The sequence below is a fragment of the Chenopodium quinoa genome, unplaced genomic scaffold, assembly GCF_001683475.1.
Source record: "Chenopodium quinoa cultivar QQ74 unplaced genomic scaffold, ASM168347v1, whole genome shotgun sequence".
Classification (NCBI taxonomy): domain Eukaryota; kingdom Viridiplantae; phylum Streptophyta; class Magnoliopsida; order Caryophyllales; family Amaranthaceae; genus Chenopodium; species Chenopodium quinoa.
In genome coordinates, this window is record NW_018744367.1 from 1,828,411 (window position 1) to 1,853,793 (window position 25,383).

Sequence of the window (25,383 nt, forward strand, 5' to 3'; positions counted from 1 at the left end):
TGGTGCAATTCTGCCGCCTATTCCCCCTGTCTATGGACAGTACGGGCCATATGGTCAGCCGTACGACCAGGCAGCATACTTGGGCTGATCGGCCGCACAACCTCAGCGTACTGATTGGCAAATGCGCTTGTTAAATCTTGTTGATAAGCCGCCTCTGTTTTCTTAAGAAATTCTCAACTCCCCTCAGCCAGCTAAAGTGAAGAGTGTACTTGTGGGTGCCTATGATGGTACGGGCAACCCGAAAAAGCATGTCACCTCGTACAAAAATCTGATGTACTTACAAAGTGTGGATGATGCCACCTGGTGCAAATGCTTCCTGGCCACCCTCAAGGGTGTGGCACAAGACTGGTTCAACAATCTGTCGGTCGGATGCATCAATTGCTTCACAACTCTGAGCTTATTATTTGTTGGAAACTTCTCCTACAATATTCCACCCCGGAAGACCAGTCTTAACTTGGCATCGTCCAAGGAAAGAAAGAGGGGTTGCGCTCGTACGTTCAGAGGTTCAACTTGGAGAAAGCTCAAATTCAGAATCCACTGGATGAAATGGCCTATTTGGAGTTCCTTCAAGGTTTAAGGCATAATGGTTTCAAGTTTGATCTGATTAGGAAAAAGATTTGGACACACGCAGGTGTTCTGCAGGAGGCTGAATCTTATATTGAGGCAGCTGCTTTTTGTTCTCTTACAAAATCAGAAGAGCCGGCCAATGTAATACCCTAGTATTTTTGAAACGTATTTAATTAATTATTATTTATCTAAAAAGGGTATTTTAGTAATTTATTTTACTATTTGAATTTTGGAGCCAAAATGATATTTGAATTTTGGCGCCAAAAGTATTTTAAAACTTAATTATTTTTGGATTTTGAATTATTCATTTATTTTATTTTAAAAACCGAATTATTTATATATATATTTCAGTTATTTTAATTAAGCAAAATTATATTTTCTTATTTAATTTAAAAGGGCCGAATTTCCCTGATTAATTAGCTAGGATTTTCGGATTTTCTTAGTGTAGAAAATCTGATTGTCTTAGTTAAATTAATTAGTGAATGATTGGTATATTTTCTAATTAATTATTTTATACAAAATATATTATTTACACAATCATTTTTATTCCATAAAAACTAACAAAATAATTGCCTAAATATTTAAAGGGAGGTCCGAAAATATGAGCTTAGGAAAGCTCAAATTTTCGGCCACCATATTGTATTTTAATTATCTTTCTCAATTCTATTATTTTCCTTAATTCTTATTTTCCATCTCCTAAATATTTGATCATCTTATTTCCCTACCTTAAATCATTCTTGATTATTCCCCAAGCAAAGCCGTTTACCATTTAATATTTCATGACTACATAACCTTATGTCTTCAATCCTTAATCACCATAACCTAGACTTTCCATAATTCTTTAGCCCTCTTCTCCAAGTAATTTCCTTAAACCAATTTACCATAATTCTTCCTACATTCTCCTACCATAATTCTTGCATGAGCTAGCCTATAAATACCCCCTCATACCTCTCATATTCTTCACACCAAAAACTCAATTCTCTTCTTCTATCTTACTCTTCTTTTCCCTAAACCTTTTCATACTTTTCTTTCTACTCTTTTCATATATAATCAGCCCGTATATCTTTGGAGCCAATTTTCGGGCACTTCTGGTCAGTTTTGGTATTTCATGGAAAATTGTTCCTCTCAAAAACCTTTGAGGTTAGTCTCAAGAATAACCCGATTCGAAGTTATATTGAAGGAGTTATGGCCTCTACAAGTTCTGCCTATTCTTTCTAACGCAAATTCAATTCTTTTATTTTCTTCATGGTTATTTTTCTAAAATATAAATACTTATTTCAAATCTATAATTTTATATTAAACTATTATTTTTAAAAGATTTTTATAGTCCATGCACATTAGATTTTGGGTTTATGTCTAAAGATGTTGTGATAACCTTATGGTTATGTTAATTGCAAGGTGTATTCGTGATTGAACTTTGAAAGTGCGAAGTGTTGATTGATATTCAAAATCAAGGTACGCTTAGGTGGATAGATACCTTCGAAAGTGATTGGTTTGAATAGCATGTTTTATATGATTTTATTGGTGATTGAATTAAATTGATTTGAATTATGATTAGTGAAACAAAGTATGGTTGGAAGAATTGATTTTAATATTTGTATTAATAAATGTATTTTCAAAGGATTGGTTTTAATATCATGTTTTGAATGGTTTGAAAATATTTATTATGTTTAAAGGAATCTGGTTTTAAAAAGTATGTTGGATTGTTTTAAAGAGCTTTTAAAAAGGTTTTTCAAAGGAAGAGTTATTGATTTTGAAAAGTTATTTGTATGAGATTTAATTCTCAAATATTTATTAAAAGGTTGATTTTGAAAGCATGTTGAATTAAATAAAAAGGAGTTTTGAGTTAACCTATTATAAAGGTTGATTTATTCAAAGAGGAATTTTACAAGGATTTATTGAATTATTTATTAAAAAGCTTTACAAGCATGATTATTATATTAATCCCACTATGCGGATTCATTGAAGGCTACGGACTTTGTATGACCTAGTCTTTCATCAAGAATAGCCTTGAAATAGTAGGAGACTAGCTTGAGGGGTGTGCACACTTATAGAGGAAATTGAGTTTTTAAAAAGAATTGATTTTAATAATCATTATTATTGATTTATTATAATTATTTTGAGAATATTTGAGAATTGGTTTTCAAAAGAGGAATGATAAATGCATAATATACTATATTTTTAGTCCCTTATATTAGTACAATGGCCGCTTTATATTGGTTATTTTATGATTTTATTTACTTTTATTATTTTAGATTTTATTTTATTCATTATTTTATTTTATAGTTATTGTTATAATAAATGATACTTAATTTATGTTGTGTGTTTTTGGTAGGAAAGCAAGAGGAAAATAAATCCCATTTATGTTGCTATTCAAAGGATCATTTGCTTGCTATCATCAAAATATATGAAGAAGGAAGCAAAATATTTGCAAGCACTACGTGGAGAACAACAAGCCCAACAACAAAATAGACTAGCAACACCTAAGTGAAAATAAAAAAAAAAAAAAAAAAGAAAAGAAAAAAAAAAACAAATGGGCACGTGACGTCCTGAAGAAAGCAACAAGCTACGTCAAGCAACATCAAACAATCAGAAACAAGAAGATAGAAATCTATCTTGCTTGCGTGATAACCGAGGCCTCCAAAACTCTGTGTTTATCTTCAAACAACTTCAACAAAATTCAAGCAAAAACAAGAAGATGAAGATCTATCCTAATTCAAGATTCTATCTTTTCATACCTAGAAAACCTAGGATGGTTTTGGGTTATAAAAATCCCAATCATCCCTCCTAAACGGGACAAAAGTTTTACCACGGGACTAACATCAGGAATTTGTGAGGCTTGGCGGAGTACGATTGATCCAAGGTTGATAGATCGCACATACCGGAAGGTGAAGGGACGAGTGACAGCGATGATCTAGCGGCGGTCGTTCGATCGTGGCTCATCAGTTATGAGTTCCCTTCACTCACTCTTAAACTCTTTCAATCTTGTGATTTATGTTGTTGCTTAAACTAAGTTAATTTGATGTAATTTAGTCTTTAATTTTCTAATTTTTAGTTTCACCTTTTACACGCCGAGTTTAATGGGATTTCAATGCTAAGTTTTGTGCTTAATGAATTCACATGGTTATTTGTTCTTACATGCATGTTTGATTAAGCTATACTTGTGGTAGTGCACGATTGCTTGTATGGAGTAATTAAACTATACTAAATTATTACTTGACGCGGCGTTTCTTGATAATTTAGAGGAAATAACTTAGTGATACTAGTTTGAGCGGCTCAAGTTTAGTATTGTTGAGTTTGTGAATTAATCTAATAAAACCAGTTTATTGGGGTAGAATGTATATTAGCAAGAATCTAATTTTAGTGAGCAATATATGTCAAATAGACCGTGGCGGTAATTTGTCTACCTAAATACTAAACTGAGAATTGAAGGAAACTAAAAGGAATGAAGTTTGGAACTAAATTACATCGCTGTATCCTATGATCAAATTAATATATCAATGGTGGTTTGCTTCTCGTCTACTGTAAATAGTAGGTTAATATTTTTTTTTTCTTAGTCTCGTTAGTTTGGTTATCACGATTTAAAACCCCCCATTCTCTTGTACATAATGTAAATAGTTTATTTTTCTAAGTTAACCTTGAGTTTAAAGAGTTCAAATTCTCCTCGTGGGATCGACCTTTGCTTACCCTTTTACTAGTTGTTAATATTTTTGGAGGATAAGTTAGGTAAATAAATAATTAATTTTATACGGAAAACGACACGTAATCAAGGAATTGGTTTTATAAATCGTTTCATCGAATTATTGAATTATTGGAATTGATTTGAAATCATGAGTTTTGGAATTCATTGGATTAATTATTGGAATTGGTTTTAAAAGCATGTTTGCAAATAAATTTAATTTACTTATCTTTTACTTATTGTACTTAGTATATTTTGCTAATCCGTATTTCCTATTTGTTTTGATTCGCCCTGTTTACCTTAATGGTAAGCAGTGTTGACTATTTTCAGGTGGAGTCAAGAATTGAGCATATGGGAGTCCCGGGAATGTTCTTCACCTAGATTAGGAATGTTGGTCTTTGTTTATTTATGAGTACTCATGACGATGGTTTCTATGTATAGTATTATTAATAAAGAAAGAGTTTGAGTTTCCGCTGCAAAGTATTGGTTTTGGTTAGTAGTTTGAGTAGCCTTGCGTAATCATGCGGCGGTAATACGCCTAAGTCTATCTCTACGGTATAATTATACGTATTATACTAGTATTTCCGTGAAGGGAGGTTTGGGGGTGTTACAGCCAAGGGGGCTAAGAAGAAACAATCTTCTCAGCAAGACTTGGCCAGTAAAAAGAAGGAAGGAAACAACAAAAGAAAAGAAGTCTGGGTGGCCGACTGCCAACAAACGAAATCAAAGAAAGCCAAGACATACGAGCCTCAGTACAAGTACAACAAAGATTGTTATTCAATTTTGATGGAAATCAAAGACAAGCTCGAGTTCGAGAAGCCTCAGCCTCCGAGAGGGCCGGCCCAGTACAAAAACAAGAACAAGTACTATCATTACCACAAGGATGTGGGGGATGACACGAACGACTGCAACAATTTGATGAGGCTGCTGGATAAGCTGGCCAAGAAGGGCATGCTCAACTTTTACGTTCTGAAGTCCAAGTTCACCTACTCTCGGACAGACAACAAATCCGAGAAGAAGAAAGAAAAAGAAAAGGATGATGATGGAAATAGCACAGATTTAGGGTTTGTGGCCGTTATATCAGGCGGCTTTGCTGTAGGCGGCCTGACCATGAAGGGAATCAAGCAAGATGCTTGGAATTTTGAGAATGTGATGTACATCGAAGGGGTAAAGGCTGAGCCCTTTCTAGAAGTGACGGTCTACGAGGCAGACCAGGGCAAGATCAAGGCCCCTCACAATGACCCCATGGTGTTCATCTTGAAAGTTGCCAATTTGAAGGTCAAACGAGTGCTAATAGACACAGGCAGCTCGTCCGACATTATCAGTCTAGCATGTTTGAAGAATCTGAAGTACCTAGAGGACGCCCTGAAGGATATCTCCCACCCGTTGGTTGGGTTTGATGGGAGTATTATCCACCCAGTCGGACGAATAGATTTACCCGTCCAATTTGGGTAGAAGGGAGAAGGAAGGGACGTGGTCGTCCGCTTCCTAGTTGTTAAAGAGCTCACGGGCTACAATGTTATCATCGGCCGCCCAACTTTAATATCAGCAAAGGCAGTAATCGTCCCTCATTTGATGCTGATGAAGTTTGAGCGGTCAGATGGGAAGATAGGTTCCATTTAAGGAAATCAGAAGATGGCAAAGGAATGCAATCAGCTGGCTGTGAAGCCAACTGCACACGAACATGGAAAAGTGTCCGAGAAAAATTTTAAAGAAGGGTCACTCCAAGCATACCAAATCGGCAAGAAGCGCTAGTCGATTAAGAAAGAGGAAGCATAGCAGCTAATGACCGTCGGCTGGCCAGAAGAGCTGAGGCCACAGCCGGCCGGCGATCATACGGACATAGGCTTGACCCAGACCAGCCTGATTGGATGGTTAAAGTGGGCACTGTGGCCATAGGCTTACTTGGAGATGACTTGGTAAATCTGTTAAAAGAATTCAGAGATGTGTTTGCTTTTGAAGTTCATGAAATGTCGGGTATCAGTCCAGACTTAGCAGTTCTTAAGTTGGCTGTGAACCCAGCTGTAAAACCTGTTCGTAAGAAGAAGAGGAATCATGGAGAAGAGAGGAATCAGGTGGCCGCGGCTGAAGTTAAAATGCTGCTAGACGCCGGTTTCATTCGGCAATGTTACTACCCTGACTGGGTGGTCAATGTAGTTCTTGTCAAAAAGCCGAATAGAAATTGGAGGATGTGCGTAGATTACACCGACCTCAACAAGGCATGCCCTAAAGATAGTTTTCCCTTGCCTAAAATTGACCGCCTGGTTGATTTAACGGCCGGGCATTAGGGCTGGCAAAAGCTGACCCGACTCGAAAACCCGACCTGAAAATAGTGGGTTTGGGTTGAGATTTTTGACCTACAAACTTAAATGGGTCGACACGAACCTGACCTGATAATTAAATGGGTTAGGTTAAGGTTGAAATTTTCAACCCGAAAATGACCCATCTAACTCGAAAAAAAAAAAAAACTTACAAGAACCCGTAAAAGTTAAATAGCTTTGATGGCCCAAGACCAAATAAAGGTTTTATAAAATCAAAAGCTAAACTCTAAAATCCTATATTTTCTTAACTCTCAGCCGTCACTCTCACTTTCCCTCTCATGTTTCATTTTTTTTTCTCTCTCTTCAGATCTAGAGAATTCAAACAGCTTGAGAGTTGAGACGTTGAGCCATTGTCTGATTGTCCTATGTGAGTCGCACTTCTCCTTCATCGTTCAAGTGTTCAACCTATATCAATCTAAAAGGTAATTTACTGATTTCGGTTTTCATTTTATACGGTTTTGCTTTCATATATTTGTTGTTGTTCTTGTTGATATGCTTAAATTATCTGTTGTTGTTGTTGTTGTTGTTGTTGTTGTTGTTGTTGTTGTTGTTGTTGTTGTTGTTGTTGTTGTTGTTGTTGTGTTGTTGCTGATATAATTTAGATTTATGTTGTCTTGTTGTTACTTTAGATGTTTTATAAACTGATTTAATTTAGATCTTAATATCTTATGCATGTGTGAGCATGTTTTTGTATGTTATTCTTGTATAATTACTTCAGTAGTTTGTTTTTATATTTTTTTTTTTATTTTTTTTTGGCATGATTTATACTGTTATTACTGATTTAATTTAGATTTATGCATGTTATTCTTGTATTGTTACTTTAGTAAATTTTGTTTTAATAGTTTGGTATAATTTTTTGCAGATTTCTTCTTCTTCTGAGGAGGAGATTATTGCATGATGCATCCTTTAATATTGTTTGAGAACTAGAATACAAATTTGTGTTTTAAAATCCTTAGTAGCTTTGTAATTCGTTAAGTAGAACTTCATTTGGCTTGTAATTCGATAAGTAGGACTTTATTTGGCTTGCAATTCACTAAGTAGGACATCATTTTGCTTGTAATTCGTTAAGTAGGATTGTTACTTTGCTAAACCATTTTACTTTGGTTAGGGTTGAAGCATTGAGCCTGTAAACTTGTGTCTTTGAAAATATTAAGTGGTTTGAAATACAAAAAGTTATATGAAAAAAAAATCAGGTTTTTAAGGTCAATTTCAGGTCAATCAACCTGATTTAAACCTAACCAAAAAATCAGGTCAAAACTGGTTAATTTCGGGTTGACCCGAACCCAAAAATATTAGGTTCAAGTTGTGGTTTTGAGCCCGAAAACTTAAATGGATCAGGTTCGGGTTGGAGGGTAGTTGACCCAAAATCAACTGACCCGAACACGAACTCGACCCGACCTGATCTATTTGCCAGCCCTACCGGGCATGCCCTGATGAGCTTTATGGACGCATACTCTGGATTCCACCAAATCCCTTTGTGGAAGAAGATCAAGAAAAAACAGCATTTGTGACCAAGCAGAGGTTGTACTGCTATAAAGTTATGCCATTTGGCTTGAAGAACGCTCTTGCTACATTTCAGAGACTTATGAATACGGTCTTTAGAGATCAGATCGGCTGGAACATGGAGGCTTATATTGATGATATGATTGTTAAATAAAAAAAGGCCGGTTGACCATCTGAGTGACCTTCGAGAAACATTTACCGAACTCAGGCGGCATAAGATGATGTTAAATCCAAAGAAATGTGTCTTTGGTGTTAAGTCTTGCAAATTTCTCGGATTTTTGATTGATCAGCGCGGCATTGAGGCAAACCCTAAAAAGATCCAGGCGGTCTTAGACATGAAATTGCCCAGAACCATAAAAGAAGTTCAAAGATTGACCAGCTGCTTAGTTGCACTCGAACGTTTTATGTCAAGATTAGGGGACAAGTGCCGCTATTTTTTCTAGACTATTAAGAAGAAACCAATGTTCGAGTGGACAGAGGAGGCCGAGGAAGCCTTCGTACAGTTGAAAAATCATTTGCATACCCTTCCTCGGCTCGTCAGTCCACTCAAAGATGAGAAGCTATACATGTACTTGGCCATTTCAAATCACTCCTTGAGTACCGTCCTGTTTGCTGAAAGGGACGGCCATCAGATCCCTGTGTATTTCATTAGCCATGCTCTGCACAATGCCGAGCTTAGGTATCCACCCATTGAAAAGTTCGGCTTGGCATTGTTCATGGCGTTAAAGAAGCTAAGGCCATACTTTCTTGCCCACTCGATTGTGGTCTACATGGACCAACAATTGAAGAAGTCATTCACAACGCAGGAGGCTAGCGGCCGAATGCTTAAATGGGCCTTGGAATTGAGGGGATTTAACATCGCGTTCGAACCTAGAAAAGCAATCAAGGCCAAGCCTTTGCAGATTTCTTGGCCGAAATGACACGGCCAGACTTACAGCCGGCAGGGGATCAGATTTGGAAAGTTTATGTTGATGGAAGTGCAACAGTGACCGGATGCGGCGCAGGTATCATATATCTATCTCCAGAAGGAGATAAGTTTTAATATGCTTTGAGATTTCAGTTTTAAGCCTCCAACAACGAGGCCGAGTATGAGACCCTTCTGGCCGGCCTTAGAATGTGTAAGGCGGTCGGGGTAACAAGAACTGATGCCTGCTCAGACTCTCATCTGATAGTCAGCCAAGTGAATGATGACTACGAGGCTAGGGAGCCTCAATGATGAAGTATTTACAAATGGTGAAAGATGAGGCCGAGAGCCTAGAGCATTCCAGCTACAGGAAGTCCCTCGGTCCGAGAATCATCAGGCGGACGCCCTCTCTTAGCTAGCCTCCTCGGCATCATGTGATAATCTGAGATCTGTGTTGTGGGAGGTCAAGGAAATATGGAGCATTGATGCCGAGCCCGTGAAAATCATTGATAGAAGCTCCAATTGGATGGAAGGAATAATCTCCTATCTCAAAGATGGAGTTCTTCCGGACGACCTAAAAGAGAGTTAGTTGATGAAGAAGAAGGCGGCATGGTTTGAGATAAAGGGAGAGGACTTGTTCAAACGATCATTTGTAAAGCCCTATTTGAAATGTGTTACGCCTGAGAGGAGGCATGAGGTGCTAGATGACCTCCACCAGGGGCATTGCGGATCACACATAGGCAAACGAGCCTTAGCAGAGAAAAGGTTACCCATCAGGGGTGCTACTGGCTGAGCATGAATTCGGATGCCATGGAAATGGTGAAAAAATGTGACAAGTGCCAGAGGTTTGCAACCCTTATTCAGCGCCCGTCAAATAGCTTGTCGGCCATAAGTAATACACTTCCCTTTGCAAAATGGGGCATGGACATCTTGGGGCCGTAATGTCGTATACTCCTGCGTCCGGATAGAGGCGGTATGTGCTAGTAGCAGTCGACTACTTCACAAAGTGGGTAGAAGCCGAGGCCATCCGAGGAATCAAATAGAGAGATGTATCTTCCTTCATCTGGAAGAACATAATACACGTTTTGGCGTGCCGCAATCTATGGTATTCGATAATGGACTACAATTTGAGACCGACCATCTTAGGGATTGGTTGAATGACCAGGGCATAACACACTACTTTGCCTGGGTCAAACGCCCGAAGGCCAATGGCCAAGTTGAAGCATACAACAAGTTGATCTCCAATGGTATCAAGCGGAAGCTTAAGAAAGCAGGCAGCCTTTGGGCCGATGAGTTGGTCAATGTGTTATGGTCCATTCAAACTACAACCAAGAGTTCAACAGGGGAGACCCCATTATTCCTGGTATGTGGTGCAGAGGCCGTGCTCCCAATTAAAATGTATGAGCCCACTCTACGTGTGATGCTATATGATGAATTGGCCAATTGGGAGGCCATGAAGACCGCCCTAGACTTCCTTCCAGAAGCTAGGGGCAATGCGGCGCTTAGACACAAAATTTATCGCCTAAGGATGACAAGGGCGTATAATCGCAAAGTGTCAAAGCGGCCGCTGAAGATTGGAGACTTGGTCTTGAGAAAAATGGAAGCGGTAGGCCGAGCAAAAGAGAATGACAAACTAACCCCAAATTGGGAAGGGCCTTACCGAATTGAAGAAGAAGTCCGAGATGGTACCTACCATCTTGAAGCCTTAGATGGCCGTCCTATTCGCCGTACGTGGAATACGGACAATCTGAAAAATATTATGTATAAATTTTTTGTACTTAACCAAAAGTTGTATATACAACTAGGTCTAAACAACCGATCAATGTAATTAAAGCCATACGGCTAAAAACAATGTAATTTTGACAATACTAATGAAAAAGTCAAACATTGTTATTAAATTCTTGCAATTTATTTTGTATGTTTACTTATTGACGAGCAGAAATGCCGACTAAAAACAAAAACAAGGGTGGCTTGAAACATAGCAGCTCGCCCCCTAACAAGGGCAAAGACGAATAACCAATGCCGCCTAAAAAAAGAAACGAAGCTGCTTGCAACATAGCAGCTCGGCCTCAAAGGGGCACGAATAAACGGCCGGGTAAAATGCCCAAAAAGGGCATTCCCTAGCAAAGCGATTCGGCCATAATGGTCAAAGTGTTAGACACTCCATCCGGCCCTAGACCGGTCGGACGGATGAAACGTAAGGTAGTCCAAAAATTGCCTAAGGTATTTTTACCCTAAGGGCAAGGGCATACTTAGGCATCCAAGCCCTACAAACACTTAGAAATAATCAGGTTGAGATAATCTAACGGGTGCTCTGAGAAATAGCATTAAAGGACAACTCGGCGTGAGCCAGTTAAACGGCCGTATTATTATGATTTGATTAACTTACTAGTTGTCATACCCTTTTATGTATAAAATCTACTAAGTTAATCAAACCTCTTTGAATATGGACTAGGTAAATACCGAATAAAGGGGCATACCCCCACCGAAAAATCATTTGTACGCAAAAGCAAATAAAGGCATGAAATGTTGCTCAAAGATGCTAAGTATGGATGAAAAAAGTTGAAAGAAACTTCATGAATCAAAGCCGTTCAAAACGGTCGGCAAACAAAAAAGAGTATATTACAAAGACCACTCAAAACAGGCGGCAAAAGTTGAAATTGTTACAAACTAATAAAAATGAAGTAGTGAAAGCTTAAACAGCTGCAGAAGAAGAGGATAGCTCCTCATTTAGCCGCCTCCTCACCACCATTTCCAGGGGCCGACTCGCCTTCCTTGGCCGCATCGTCCGTCTTAGCCGGCTCATCATCCTTGGCAAGCTCTTCCTTTTCCTCCTCCCCGTCTTCATCATGATCAATTTGGGCAGGGGAGGAGGTGGCTACGAATGGAGGGACAGGCTCCCCAACGGCTTGGCACTCCTCCTTGAAAGTGACATAGTCCAATCGGCTGGTGAAGCGCTCTAGGTAGTAGTCGATTTTGCTGACGTCAACCATCATAGAGAAGGCCTCCTCAAATCAATTCTTGAACCGAGTGATGGCCGATTGCTCGATTCGGGCCATCTCCTGAGGGGAGATCTTCTTGGGAGCCTTGAGCTGTTCTTCCAGCTCCTCTACCTCCTATTTGAGGCGCTGCTCCTCTACCTCCTATTTGAGGCGCTCGGCCTCCTGATTGCGCTCTTCTCCTTCCTTTAGAGCCGTCTCAAGGGCCACCCGGCTAGTCTCCAGATCGACCTTGAGTTTCTCCGAAGCCTCAGCTCCCTCCTTCTACTCAGCACAATGGGCGACCACCTCGTCCCTCTTTCTCACAAGAGCCTCTTTTGCTAGTTGCTCCTTCCTGAGGACATCACCCATTTTGACAATGTCCTCAGTTTGTTTGGCTGACTTCTCGGTCAGTGCGTTGAGGGCGGTCTGGTGCCAGCTATTTTGGAGGGCCAGCAACCCAGTGTTCTCGTCCTGGATCCTTTTTATGTCCTCCTAGGCCGACTGGATTTTGCACCTCTCCCGCGAACGCTAGTCTTGGAAGGCAGAGAGCCTAAGGAAGAGTTGTGGACGAATGGAAACAAGTTAGTAAAAGAAAAACAAGATAAACTAAGTACCAAAGTTCAAAAGACGCCTAGATACCTCAGCGCAGCTTTTTATCGTTAGGCCGAGGTATCCTTCGTGATCCCCTGAAATTTGTCTTGTACCTCGGCCGGGACGGCCCTCAGCATGGCCTCCTGGACCGTATTCTGTTCGGCCCCTGTCAGTGATGAGCCAGGAGCACGAACGTCTATCTCCTCGGCAATATCTGTGAAAAGCACAAGTTAGAAAAATTGAAGCAAAGTAAAAATTGCCATTACACAAGAAAGGTCAGGATGAGTACCTTCCGAGAAGGAGGGTGGTGCCTGCGAACGCCTCTCTGGAGTAGGAGTAGGCATAGGCTGCTGCTCGGCCATCCGAGGCGGAGATTGTAACCCCTCATCTGTCAGGGAATCCTTCAGTCGGGTCCCCAGGTACTCAACATGCGGAGTTGAGTCATTGCCGGCCGTTTGGTTTAGGGACGACTTTCCCTCTTCGTTCTCGCGGACGGTCTCATCTTGGGCCACTTTAGTTGCCTGTGACTCCAAGGGCTTGGAGGCTCCACTTGGTGTTAGCTGGGGTTCTCCTCCTTTAGGCTGCTCTTGAGCAGCCCGCGATTTTGCCTTAGCCGCCTGCGCCCCTTAGGGGGTCTTGGACGCAGAAATTTTGCGAGACTTAGACGACCCCTCGTCCTTTGAAGCAGACGTTGACCGCTTCCTCGCTAGTTTCGGGGTAGCTGTCTGAAAAATAAAGACAAGGAAAGATAGTAAGATGCCCAGTCCAAGTGAAATTGGAAAGTATAACCTTCCTAACATACTAGCTCAGCAAATACATCAACCCATTCACCCTGTCCGAGTGGAAGTGGAAAGTATGACCTTCCTATCATAGCAACTCGACCAAGATGAAAAAAGGCCGGTGCGTCCGAGTAAAAGTGAGAACGATGTCCTTCATTGCATAGCAGATCGGACACATATAAAAAAAACACTAAAAGGAGTTCGTACCCTTTTGTCGCTTCATAACTTTGTCTAAGGAGCCGGTAACGCTCCAACTTGAAGTCGGTCATGTCCGTCTCCCCTTTTTGTTCTAGATCCAGCTGAGACATGGCTTGCTCAATTAAGAAAAAGGAACAAAAAGTTCGATTATATTCTAATTGAAAACTCATTCGGACGTTCATGTCATGAAAATCCACCTGGGGTATAGTTCCGGAGTAAGCCGAATGATGACATAAAGATTGGATCCCTGAGCCAGTCGGTCAGGGGAATCGAGTTGGAGACGATGGGCACTTTCTTTCCATCCCGGTACACCTTCTTGACTTTAAAGTAGTCAAGCTGATGAGCGTGGTCCGGATGGACAGGAGGCCTATATGGCCAGTGATCCCCTCGTCTGAGCAGGCTTGGCATTGAATCTGTTCATTTTGCAGTTGAAGCGCCTGTCTTTGGTCTTAATGCGATAGAAGCGGTGCTTCCAATCACGCCACTTGAACGGTTTGTGCAGAACTACCAAGTAGTTCGGACGGGTGTTTAGGATAAACCAGCCGTCCGTATGCGCATTCAACCGCACCATGTTGTGCATCTCGCAAAAGACCGAGAAATTGAGGGTGAAGCCTTTCCAAAGGCAAGTCACCAAGTACCCAAAGATTGTCCCAGCTGTTTGGCGCCAGCTGGAACAAAGTAATCTGATATTCGTCCAGCAACTTCTGGACGAATGGATGGAGGGTAAAGCGGAGGCCCACCTCTAAGGCGGCCCTGTAAACATTGAAGCCCCAACGTTGGGCTCCTTCATCATCAGAAGCAACTACTGAATTGGATCTTCTAGGTGGCCGGATCTGGTATTCTTCCCCAACATGAGAAACTTCTCAAATTTCTCAAACTTATCGTTGAGAAAAGCAAGAGGTATATGTAATACCTCGTATTTTTATGTATTTTTATAAATTATTTAAGTAATTATAAAATATATTTTTAAGGGCTTAATTATTTTAATTAAATATTTTAAAGGGCTAAAGTATTTTATTTATAAAGTCTTATAAAAGTAAAATATATTTTGGGCTAAACGTTTATTAATTATTCGGGCTTGTTTAAATAATCGTATGTAAACTATTCCTACATACTCCTATTGGACCTATCCATTTCATTTAAATGAGCCCAACTCTTATATTTGAACCCTTGGTGTCAAATAATTTTATAACTTAAGCCCACTTACTTATTAAGCCCAAACCTACTCTCTATTTTCTACTCTATAAATATTCCTCAAAACCCTAAAATTTTCCACACAAATAGACTCAAAAATCAGATTTATTTGGGGTAAGTATCTTTTTCTTTTCTTTTTTTCCTTTTTCCTTTCTTTTTCTTTTCTTTCTTTTTCTTATTCTTTCTTTTCCTTTTCTTTTGTTCCCTATTGCTTCATGCGTGACTTCCTTCATGCATGGCAAGGGGATTGCTCCTCCATGCAGGCTCCAACTTGCTTCCTTCTCCTTGCCACGTAGCTACCACGTCACCGTCGATGGGACCCACCTCCGGCGACCACCCAACACGCTGACAGCCATATTGCCGGGACCCATGGTGGTTGTTCCCTTCTCTCTCCTCCTTGTTTTTAATTTATTTTATGTAGTATGTATTTTGGGTTTTGATTTTAATTATTGAAACATGATTAGTATGTTTTATGTTTTAATGATTAAAGAGTAAAAATTTCAGATTTTGTATTGTTTTAATTTCAGATTTTATAAAGTATTAAAAGATAGGGTTTTAATTATAAAAGAATTTATTTTTAGGGTTCTAACTTACAATTGATTTGGGGGTTTTACATACCCATTGATTGTGAGTGATAATAAAGCTTAAATACTATATTTTTATGGAGTTTTAATAAGTTTTTGTTAATATAATATTGCTGGGATTTTATTTTAAGCACTATTTTTGCGTTTTTATAAAAAGGGTTTAATTACCCATAAGTAGATAAGGTTTTAATTGGTTTTAATGGAATTTTCAGATTTATTTGAGGGGTTTAAACCTTAAAAAGCATTTCTGATATTTTATATAAACATTATAATTATGTTTTTATTTTGTGGTTTTAATTACCCACTTAAACAAAGAGTTTTAAAGGTTTTAAACCAAAATTTCAGCTTATTAGAGAGGTTTTAAAGTGTTTAAAAGTTGTTGGAAATTTGTGTAATCATGGGAGTAATTTAGTTTATATATTTGGTATTGTAGGAGACTTTAAGTTGAGTAATTTTTAGCATTGTGGCTAGTTGGAAAGACGATTTGAGGTACGTATGTGCGTAGGATGTGTTAATTATGCATATTACCATGTTAGGAAGTTAATTTGGTATCAAGTATGAGATTAATATCATGTAAAGTTGTTGTTGTGATACTTGGAATGATTGATTGATTATCCATGTCTTATATGTAAGCATGTAAGTATGTTGAAATTATATTATGATGAGCTTGATACAAGTTGAAAGAGATTGAATCATGTATATTATTTATTATTCATTATCAAGAAGGCATGAATTTATTAAGCAAGGCTTATATATGTTTAAAAGAGCTAAAGATATATTTATTGATGAACATGATTCATGATTTTATTCTCACCCATGTATTATTGGAGTTGAGTCAAGAAAGTTAGTTTATTTATTTACTCACCCACATAAGTTGAGGTCGAGTCAAGAAGTTAGTTTATTACTCACTCACATAGTTGAGATTGAGTCAAGGAAGTTACTAGTGCGTTTTATGCACCAAGGTAGTAATCGTGCAATTTTGTGCACAAAATTAGGCAAGGAACCTTAATTAAAATGAATTATATGTGCTTACTAATTAATTCAAGAATGAAATGGAAGTATGTGTTGATTGTTGTTATGTTTGTTCTTGATTGATTGGTTGGAGTCATCACAAGTTAAATTGATAAATCACGTAAAGCGTAAGAGGATATGCACCAAAACTCTTGGAACGTATATACCTTGAGTATGAACATATGGGGGGAGTTATGGGGTTTTATATTTAACCATAGCTTCTACAAGGGTACATGTGGCTGTACTTTCTTTTATTATTATTGTGCTAGAATTCCGTCAGAAGGTGACATAGTAGGTGCCAATTGGGGTAGCTCCCTAATTGGAAGCTCAATATTTTAATGGGCTATTTTTAAGGAAGGAAACCCGTTCGATGCGTTATCCAAAACTATATATTAATAAATTAAATAGAGTCATGAGTCAAAGGTAAGTTGACTTGTGTTGTATGGCAATCATGCTTTATTTATTGTCTATTGCTAGGATATTCATGTTAGTGTGTTTATTCCTATTGGTGCATATGTACTCAACTTTTGCTGATTCGTACTTTGTTGTTTGTGTTTGACTTTTCTTTGGACCGGCCCTACTATGACTCATTTTATATGGCGATTAGTGAGGTTGAACTAAAGAGAAGTACAGGTAGAAGGAGCATATCAAGCATGATGGGATTGAATGAAGAGGGTTACATGTTTCTTTGTTTATTATTTATTGTATTGAATTATTTATGTAATCGTTGACACTAACATTAATTATTGTCTTAATATTTTAGTTTAGTTTTAAAATGGTCTTTAATAGTTCCAATGTATTGGTTTAATGTAAGTTGGTTTTCAAGTTTGAGTTGGTTTTATTAAACTTTATTTTTATTTAAGTTTTTAAAAGTTAGTCTTTTACTGTGTGACTTTGAAATAGCCTAAGCCATTATCACGGTAGCGGTAATACTTTGGATATTTCCTAAAAATGAGTTTTATTTAGAGTAAGTATTTTAATAATAGGAAATTTCCAGTGTATTACAGTATATCACCAACGGGGCAAGCGTACGGGTCATTGAGGTCGATCGCATTGTCACCCTCATCCGCCTCCTCGGCGTCGGGATACTCAGCTCCCTGCTCGGCCAGATGTGGTTTGGGAATCCTAGCCGAACCAAAATCAGAGGACAGCACTCTGTCCAATTCAGCTGCCTCGGCCAAGCTGCCACCAACCGAGCCTTGCCCTGGCTCGGCCATCACCAGACCTTCAGGCACCGTAGGGCTTTTGCCCTTATCCTTCTTCCTTCCAGTGTCAGCCTGATTTCCAAAAATAGGAGCGCTGCGAGAGGGCAAGTCGATCGGCTCAGCAATATGAATGCCAGTTCTAGGCTTGTCCAACCTGGTATGTTGTGAAGGGGGTTGTTGAGGATTTTGAACAGACGCCCTAGCGTCCGCCTGAAAAGAAGAAGGATGCCTCTCAGAAGAAAGCAGCTCGGACGGCATCAGGACCGAGCTGGTATATTGGGAATGGGGTCGTTCCGAATTTCGCCCAGACGCCTCCCTAGAAGAAGAAGAAGTGCCTGGATGATTTTGTCTATTAGAAAATGAGGCGGTCACTTCTACTACGGAGCAGGCACTACCACTAGCAGTGGTGTTCGTGTTCCCCTTGTCCGTATTACTCAGATCGTAAGGGACTTGGGGGTCTACCATACTCCCATCAGTGTTTCTGGGGACGTCTCGCTCATACGTTTGTCTCGTACGCGCCATGTTCGACTGTAGGGATAGAGAAGAATAGGTGGGGGTGAGTTGGTACGCACTAGAAATGGACCCACTCCATAGAGAGGAGGACTCGTGCCCATCCACTCTAGACTCCTCAGTCCCAAGAGAACGGTCGGCCTCATGAGGAGAAATGGACGAAGCCGAGTTTTGTGCCAGTTCGTGTTTAAAAAATAAAACAAGTATGGAAAAAGAAAAGAAAATCATAAAAGAGAGGAAACAGACAATTACCTCTGTACGAGTAGAAAGTTTGAGAAGCTTTGAAGATCTTGAACAACGTTGACCGAAGAATTCAAAAACTCGAATAGAAACCTCAACCTCTCGGCGGAGCTCTTGAAGATTTAAGAACATTACTTTCTCTCTCTAAAAGCTTTGACTTCTCTCTAGAAAACACAAAAATCCAAAGTGTTTTTATCAAGTTAAACAAGTCCTATTTATAGGTAAAATTTATGAGGGCAAATTGATAAAACCACTTTTCCCGCCTAGAAGCTCAAACAGTAACTTTTGAAAAGTTTAACCTAGAAGCCAGAACGGTTAAAAAACCGCTCCGTCATTTAAGACGGGAAAATGTACGGTCACCCTAACGATGCGTCAAAATAGACGACCTGGTTAGCAGAATTCGAACTGTCATTCCGGAAACTACGGAGGTCAGATGTTAAGACTCAAGTTCACTAATGAAATCAGGCGGGTTGATAAAGGCAGCAAGCCCAAAGGAAAAATCCCTTGGATGGACGGACGGTACTGTCCGTCTCTTATTAATTATAATGCTCCATCAGCTCGACATTCGGACAAAACTAGACGAATAACATTCAGAGGTGGCGGCCCATATGGTATGAGCCACTCCCTCTAAGGGGCAAATGTTTAGGGTAAAAAATACCCCTGACACGCGGACCAATCCTATTGTGACACGTGGCCCAATAAATGGGTGACACGTGTCCCAATAGGAAGCTGACGCGTGTCAAACATAAGAGCACCTGAAATGAGAGAAAAAGGCCCCCTTACATCAGGAGGCCCAAGTCCCGAGAAAACCGCAAAACGACGCCCTTAAAGGACACGTGCCCTCACATGATTGCGCCGCCAATCAAAGCACACCATTCTAGGTCATCAAACCCTAGATGACACACTTCCTACCCCTATAAGTACCCCAATCATTTATGATGGGAGGGGTGGATTAAGACATATCATTCAAGAGCACTAAATAGCTCCAACTTCTGTCTACTTTATCTCTCTACATTACTTCATTTTCTGATCACTAACTAGATCGTCGGAGGCGAATATTCCGTCAACTGGAATATTCGTTGTTTTGTAGGTGTCCGAGTCCATCCGGCCGTGTTCAAGACCTATATCTCTAAGGGATTCCAAAAAACCCCGAAACAAAAGCCATCTAATCAACTATCTAATTTATTAACTAATCTTTTATTTATTAACTGTGCTTTGATGAATATAGTAAGATATATACTACCGTCGTTTCTAATTAAAGTTCGACTCACTTACTATTCATGTGGTCAAAATAAAATAATTTTGACCACATTTTGTGATTTATACAATAGAAATAAATTTGCATGTGAGATCTTATTAAATTCCTCCTATTATAAATTTTCCAAATTTCAACATTTTATAATTTTCACTTATACATGGCCAAAGATATTCATGGTAAAAAAACGTTTATTGAAGACCGCGCAAATGCAAAGTGAGTCAAACTTTCAGGAACGTGGGTATTTTTTATGTAAGATTTTTTGATGTTCTACTAAACTAACTATAATGATACAACTAATACAAAGTATGACATATAGCATTGAATATTTTATTATTAAAATTATTAATTTAATATATTAAGATTGAACTTATTGGAACTTATTAGACTATATTGAACTTATTGGAAATTATTAGACCTTATTGAACTCATTAAACCTGATTAAACTTATTAGAACTTATTAGATTTGAAACTTTATTTATTTATTTATTTATTTATTTTTATATAAAAGATGAAGAGAACACACCCTTAGTGTCATTTGTGTACATCGGACTATGCCTTGTCATGCTACTCCAATTTATTAATTTATTATTTTTATATTTTATTTATTTATTTATTTTTTTAAAAAAAGCTCAACCCACGACCCAATACCAAAATATTATGTCTTATCGTACCTACCTCATGTTGTGTCACAGACCAGCTCGATTTGTTAGAGACATCCTCTTTTATTTTTTTTCTTTTTCTATCTTTTTGGCAATTGTTGAAATGAGGATGTCTACAAGGTTTAAGCCCGACTTCTAGCTTCATGTGCAAGCTTATGGGCTTTTTCAACCTCTTTCCTAGGAACATGTTCAGTACAAATCCCTACCTTTTTAAAAGTATGTTTGAGTAAACTCTTATGAACAGTGTTGAGAATATTATGCCCCTATAAATGTTTATTTACATGTATACCCCTTTTAAAAGTATGACCACACTATATGAATAGTCTTGAGATGATTATGTCCCTAAAATGTTTATTTACATATTTGCCCTCATTAATGTTAAATGTTTTTTTTAGCTCTTAAGAATAGCGGACATTTATACCCTAAAAATATTTGTTTAGCTATTTTCCTCAATTAACACTACTAACAGCGTCAAACCGAAAGAACTTTCAGACATGGCTAGCTATGACACGCACATCGCACGCGTTAGCCACCCTAGTAAATCAAAAGTATTGCTCGTAATACCCTAGAAATTCCTTCCGTTTGAAATCCCCATTAACCCTTATTTAAATAATGAAAATCTAATGTATTACCGCCATCATGATAGCAACTTAGGATTTTATCAAAGAACATAGCAGAAGGCTTCAATTGATGAACAAACACTGTGAGTAGTGGGGTACCGACTTGGAAAAAAATAAAATTCTGCAGTAGCTAGATTGTAAACCTAAATCTATGATACCATGTGTCCATGAAAGATTTTGTGAAACTCCTCAAATTAGAGTGTATTCCATTGATCATCTATAGGGTTGAAAACATGAGTTATAATCTTGTTAATTAGGTGATATCAAAAGATAAATATACAATATTCACAAGATATACATATGACAAGAATATCTTTACATATATTCTTTATCAATGTTGACGGACCAACTTAATCAAAAGCTTAAGTTGAAGGTTGAAGCCCAAGATTGATTTATATACTCTATCATGCCTCCTCACATGAGAGCCCGTTGGACTTGAAATGTGGATGCGGCTTGGGCCTCCCATTACCCGGCGTGAATAAATTCTATTATTTGGAATGAGGGGTGGATGAGATTTGAGCCCGTGACCTTCTTGTCATGTTGACTCTTGATACCATGTTAAAGGGGCTTAGGTCATACCCGCCACGGGAGAACTCCTGTTGCATAGAGCCTATTTACAGGCAATGCATATAGGATGGCATTGTTGTAATAAGGTTGAAGTTGTAGTGGGGACAACGTGCCAGCTGGTAGAAAGAAATAACGGGCAAAAGGAAGTGAGAACGGGGAAACCAAAATGTTAGCGGGAAAACAAAATGTTACTTTCCTCTTTTTTTTCTCTTTAGAGAAAAAGCTACTTTTCTCTTTCATCCCAAGTACGAAGGAAATATGTACTCTTCAATGGCGAATGGGGATAAATAAGATTCAAGGCATTGAAATCCTTTTCACTGATGCACCGATGGCTCACTTAAACCACTCCAATTTCGTAGATTTGACATTGGAAATTGAGGATGAGAACGAGGTTAGCTGACATTCTTGGCGTAGATTTAGCTAAAGCACTAAGTGGAGAAGATGGGCATGGCTGCGCTAGGGAGCTGCGATTCGATTGTGAAAATGTAAGTTTCGTACCTGCCTTATAGTACTTATACATTTTGAAATTTGATTTGAATATAATTTTTAAGGTTTATACGTTTAATTGACATTAATTTGGGTAATTGAAAAGAGTGATGTAGTTGTTTAGGGATGGTAAGTTTGATGTTGATGATTAAATAATTGGTTTGGCCTAGTTTTGTCGAAAAATTGAAAGAATGGTTGTTTAATTTTGGAGATATTGGGGGTATCGTATTTGGGGGATTTTGAAGTGAGTTGAATTGTACAATGTTGCTGTTTGCTAACCTTGTTTGATGTTGAAATTTTTTGCTGGTATTATGGAAATTCTTGCTATGATGTAATTTGTTGCTATGACTATGTTGCTATGATGTAATACTTGCTATAACTTTGCTGGTATTCTGGTACAATCTTGCCATGACTTTGTTATAATGTTGATGTTGTTCTATGATGTAATTTGAGGCTGTTGTTTGTATTGGGTTGATTTTATAATGAACTTGTTATATGATGGTGTTAGGTTTTTAATGGATTGTATGTGTTTTGTTATAAATGATATATATATATATATATATTCTATGTAGGATGGTCTGATTGATGATAATGTAAATGATGGTGAGGATGATATATATATATATATATATATATATATATATATATAAAAAATATATATATATATATATATATATATATATATATATATATGAGGAACCAGGTATAGGAGAGGATGTGAAGGGAAAATGCAGAAGGGGAAGAAGAGGAGGGATCAAAAGAAGAGGGGTCAGAAGAAGAGGGGTTAGAAGTTGATACATAAGGGTATATGTCAGAGGGAGAGGAAGTACAAGAAGTAGCAGGAGATGATGTTGTTAGGGATGTGGAGGCCAGGTGGAGGGGTCTAGAGTTACGACGACCCGAGGAAGAGGGTTATTGTGAGCACTGTTTTTGGTGAGGAAGAGGATGTACCATCCCCTGCCGTGGGAATGGTTTTTCACAGTTGAGATGATGTCGATAGTTATTTTTGGAGGTATAGTAGGCAGAGGGGATTTGGTATTATTCGGTCTGCGTCTGGGTGGATAAAGGTGAAGACAGAATTGGGAGATGGAAAGTGTTGTAAACAAAAGAGGAATGCGACGTGGACTTGTGAGTGTTATGGACAACCATATAGGATGCATAAAGTTGATCCTCTCAGGGAAGGATTGGAGCAAGATGAGGAGACAGTTGTGAAAAGGAAAACAAAAAAGTGTGGATGTGGTGTAGAGTTGTATGCTAGTGTTAACGAGGAAGGGAATAGGGTGGTTCGGAGGGTGAAGTTGGAACATGATGGACACATTGTGACACCAAGAAAGTCCAAGGATGTGTCGATGTATCGCAAACATGAGTGGATGGTTAAAAATAAACACTTGGTTAATTAGACATGTGTTGCAAGGAAGTCCAGGGTGAAGGTATCCCAGATGTATAGCACATTTGCACGAGAACGTAATGAAGTTGAGGAATTGGAATTTACCCAAAAAGACTTGGAGAATGCAGTAGCTGACCATAAGAAGCTCGAGCTGACAGAGAGTGATGCAAATGGTATGATTGAATATTTTAACAAAACGAGTGCGGACAACCAAAACTTTTTCCACCTTTGTAGGTTTGGGAAGGATGGTGCATTACAGGATGTTGTGTGGGTTGATGCTAGGAGTAGAGCTGCGTACGAGGAGTTTAGTGATGTTGTTTGTTTCGACAGCACGTACCTAACAGACAAATTTCACCTCCCCTTTGTTGTATTCATTGGGGTCAATCATCATGGGCAGAGTATATTGCTTGGATGTGCATTGATCTCTTGGGAGACTGCTGAGACTTACATGTGGGTCATGAGGACATGGCTGCATTTTATGGGTGGTAAAGCTCCCATATCGATCCTTACCGATTTAGATGCTTTGAATAGGAAAGCTGTGTATGTGACTATGTAAGGCATGTGCCACATGTGGTGCATATGGCACATTCTTCAGAAATTTAGCAAGGACCTTGGTAAGTTGGAGTTGTACGATGCTATAAAGGATGGGTTAGAAAATATCATACATAGTAGTTTAGAGGTGGAGGAATTTGATGCTCCGGTGGTTAGAAGCTATAAGGTTTTATAATTTGGAAGAGAATACTTGGCTGGAAGGTATGGTTATTGCACTTTATAATTTATGATATTCAATGTTTGTCATAGATTAAATAAAAAATCAGTAAATTATTAAGTATCTATATGTGCTTGTTTTGGGGTATGATGGTGTTTGGTCTTAAATTATTTTTAATTGGTTGGAGCTAAAGTATCGGTTGGTTACATGGTCTGATATGCTATGTCATGTATGGTGTGCTTGTTTATTTTTGAAGTTTTGTTATAGATCTGCTGGTTTGTTGTGAGTTTGTGCTCTGGTGGATAGTATTTTTGTTACAGGCTTGATTTGATTTTTGGGGTTTGACTGTTATGATGTTTTTGTAATAATAGGGCTTTACGACGAGAGGAACATGTGGATCCCATCATATTTAAAGCACTTTTTCTGGGCGGGAATGAAAACAACACAACGTTCGGAGAGTTTCAACCATTTCTTCAAAGGCTATGTCGACAAGAATACAACTTTGTCGGAGTTCGTGCTTCGTTACTGCGATGCTATGCAGATATGGGCTGAAGCTGAAAGAATTGCAGATGCGAATACACTTCGGTATGTCAAACATTTGGCAACTGACTTTCTTGCAGAAGAGTTATTTCAAAAGTGCTACACCGATTCGAAAATCAAAGAAGTGCAACGTGAGTGTACGAAGTCTTTATATGTGCATTGCTCGGATCAAATAGAACTTTGTGAAAACAATATTGAGTTCATTCTTGAAGATTGTGTATGGATCAAGCCTAAAGGAGCAAGGAAAGAAAGTGGCACTAAAATTTGGAGATGCTATAAGGTTCTTTACGATGCTCATTCTTGTGAGGCGTGTTGTGATTGTAAACATTTTGAGTGTCATGGCATCATTTGCCGACATATGAACCACGTGTACGACCTTAACAGTGAAGGTATTGTCCCGGAGAAATATGTTCTTCGACGTTGGAGGAAGGACGTTCAAAGGAAACATACAAGAGTCAAAGTTGCTTACCTTGACCCTTTAAAGACAGATGAAGTGCGGCAGTTCAGAAGCCTTAATCTGACTTCTTAATCAAAAGTTATGGAAGTTTTAAAAGCGCGTTTTCGTATAAGACAAACCGCGTCGCGCGTAAGTCTTAAAGTTGCGCTTGGCATTCCAGCGCAACTTTGAGAGTTGCGCGCGCCCCCTGATGCCGCGGCTCTAAAAACTCTAAACCTAGATTCCTATGTCTATAAATAGGGTCTTTGCTTAGACCTAATTACGACAGAAAAATCAGAAATCAAACCCTAAAGTTCTAAAAACCCTAATCTCTCAAATTCTCTTACTATCATACCACTTTTCTCCTTTCTTCCCAAATACTCTTCAACCTTAATCCATCCATTTGAAGTCCTTGGAGGTACTAAGTAGAAAGGAAGTCCATGAACATCTAAAA

At 38.8% G+C, this 25,383-nt stretch overlaps 1 protein-coding gene and 1 long non-coding RNA gene across 2 annotated transcripts; both read left to right on the plus strand.

Moving 5' to 3' along the window:
- Positions 1–2,706: 2,706 nt before the first annotated feature.
- On the plus strand, positions 2,707–8,013 carry LOC110696518. The gene is made up of 3 exons (XR_002506306.1): positions 2,707–3,512; positions 6,875–6,989; positions 7,430–8,013. It is a non-coding gene; the product is annotated as an uncharacterized LOC110696518 (long non-coding RNA).
- Positions 8,014–23,296: 15,283 nt separating this feature from the next.
- On the plus strand, positions 23,297–25,022 carry LOC110696437 (protein FAR-RED IMPAIRED RESPONSE 1-like). Its single transcript, XM_021873723.1, has 3 exons — positions 23,297–23,796; positions 24,221–24,228; positions 24,325–25,022. The coding sequence occupies exons 1-3, from the start codon at positions 23,297–23,299 to the stop codon at positions 25,020–25,022; spliced, it is 1,206 nt and encodes a 401-aa protein (XP_021729415.1).
- Positions 25,023–25,383: the final 361 nt, after the last annotated feature.

Bases quoted from the DNA above. Each gene is read 5' to 3' on its own strand.
- LOC110696437 (XM_021873723.1), top strand. From the start codon at position 23,297: ATGTATAGCACATTTGCACGAGAACGTAATGAAGTTGAGGAATTGGAA.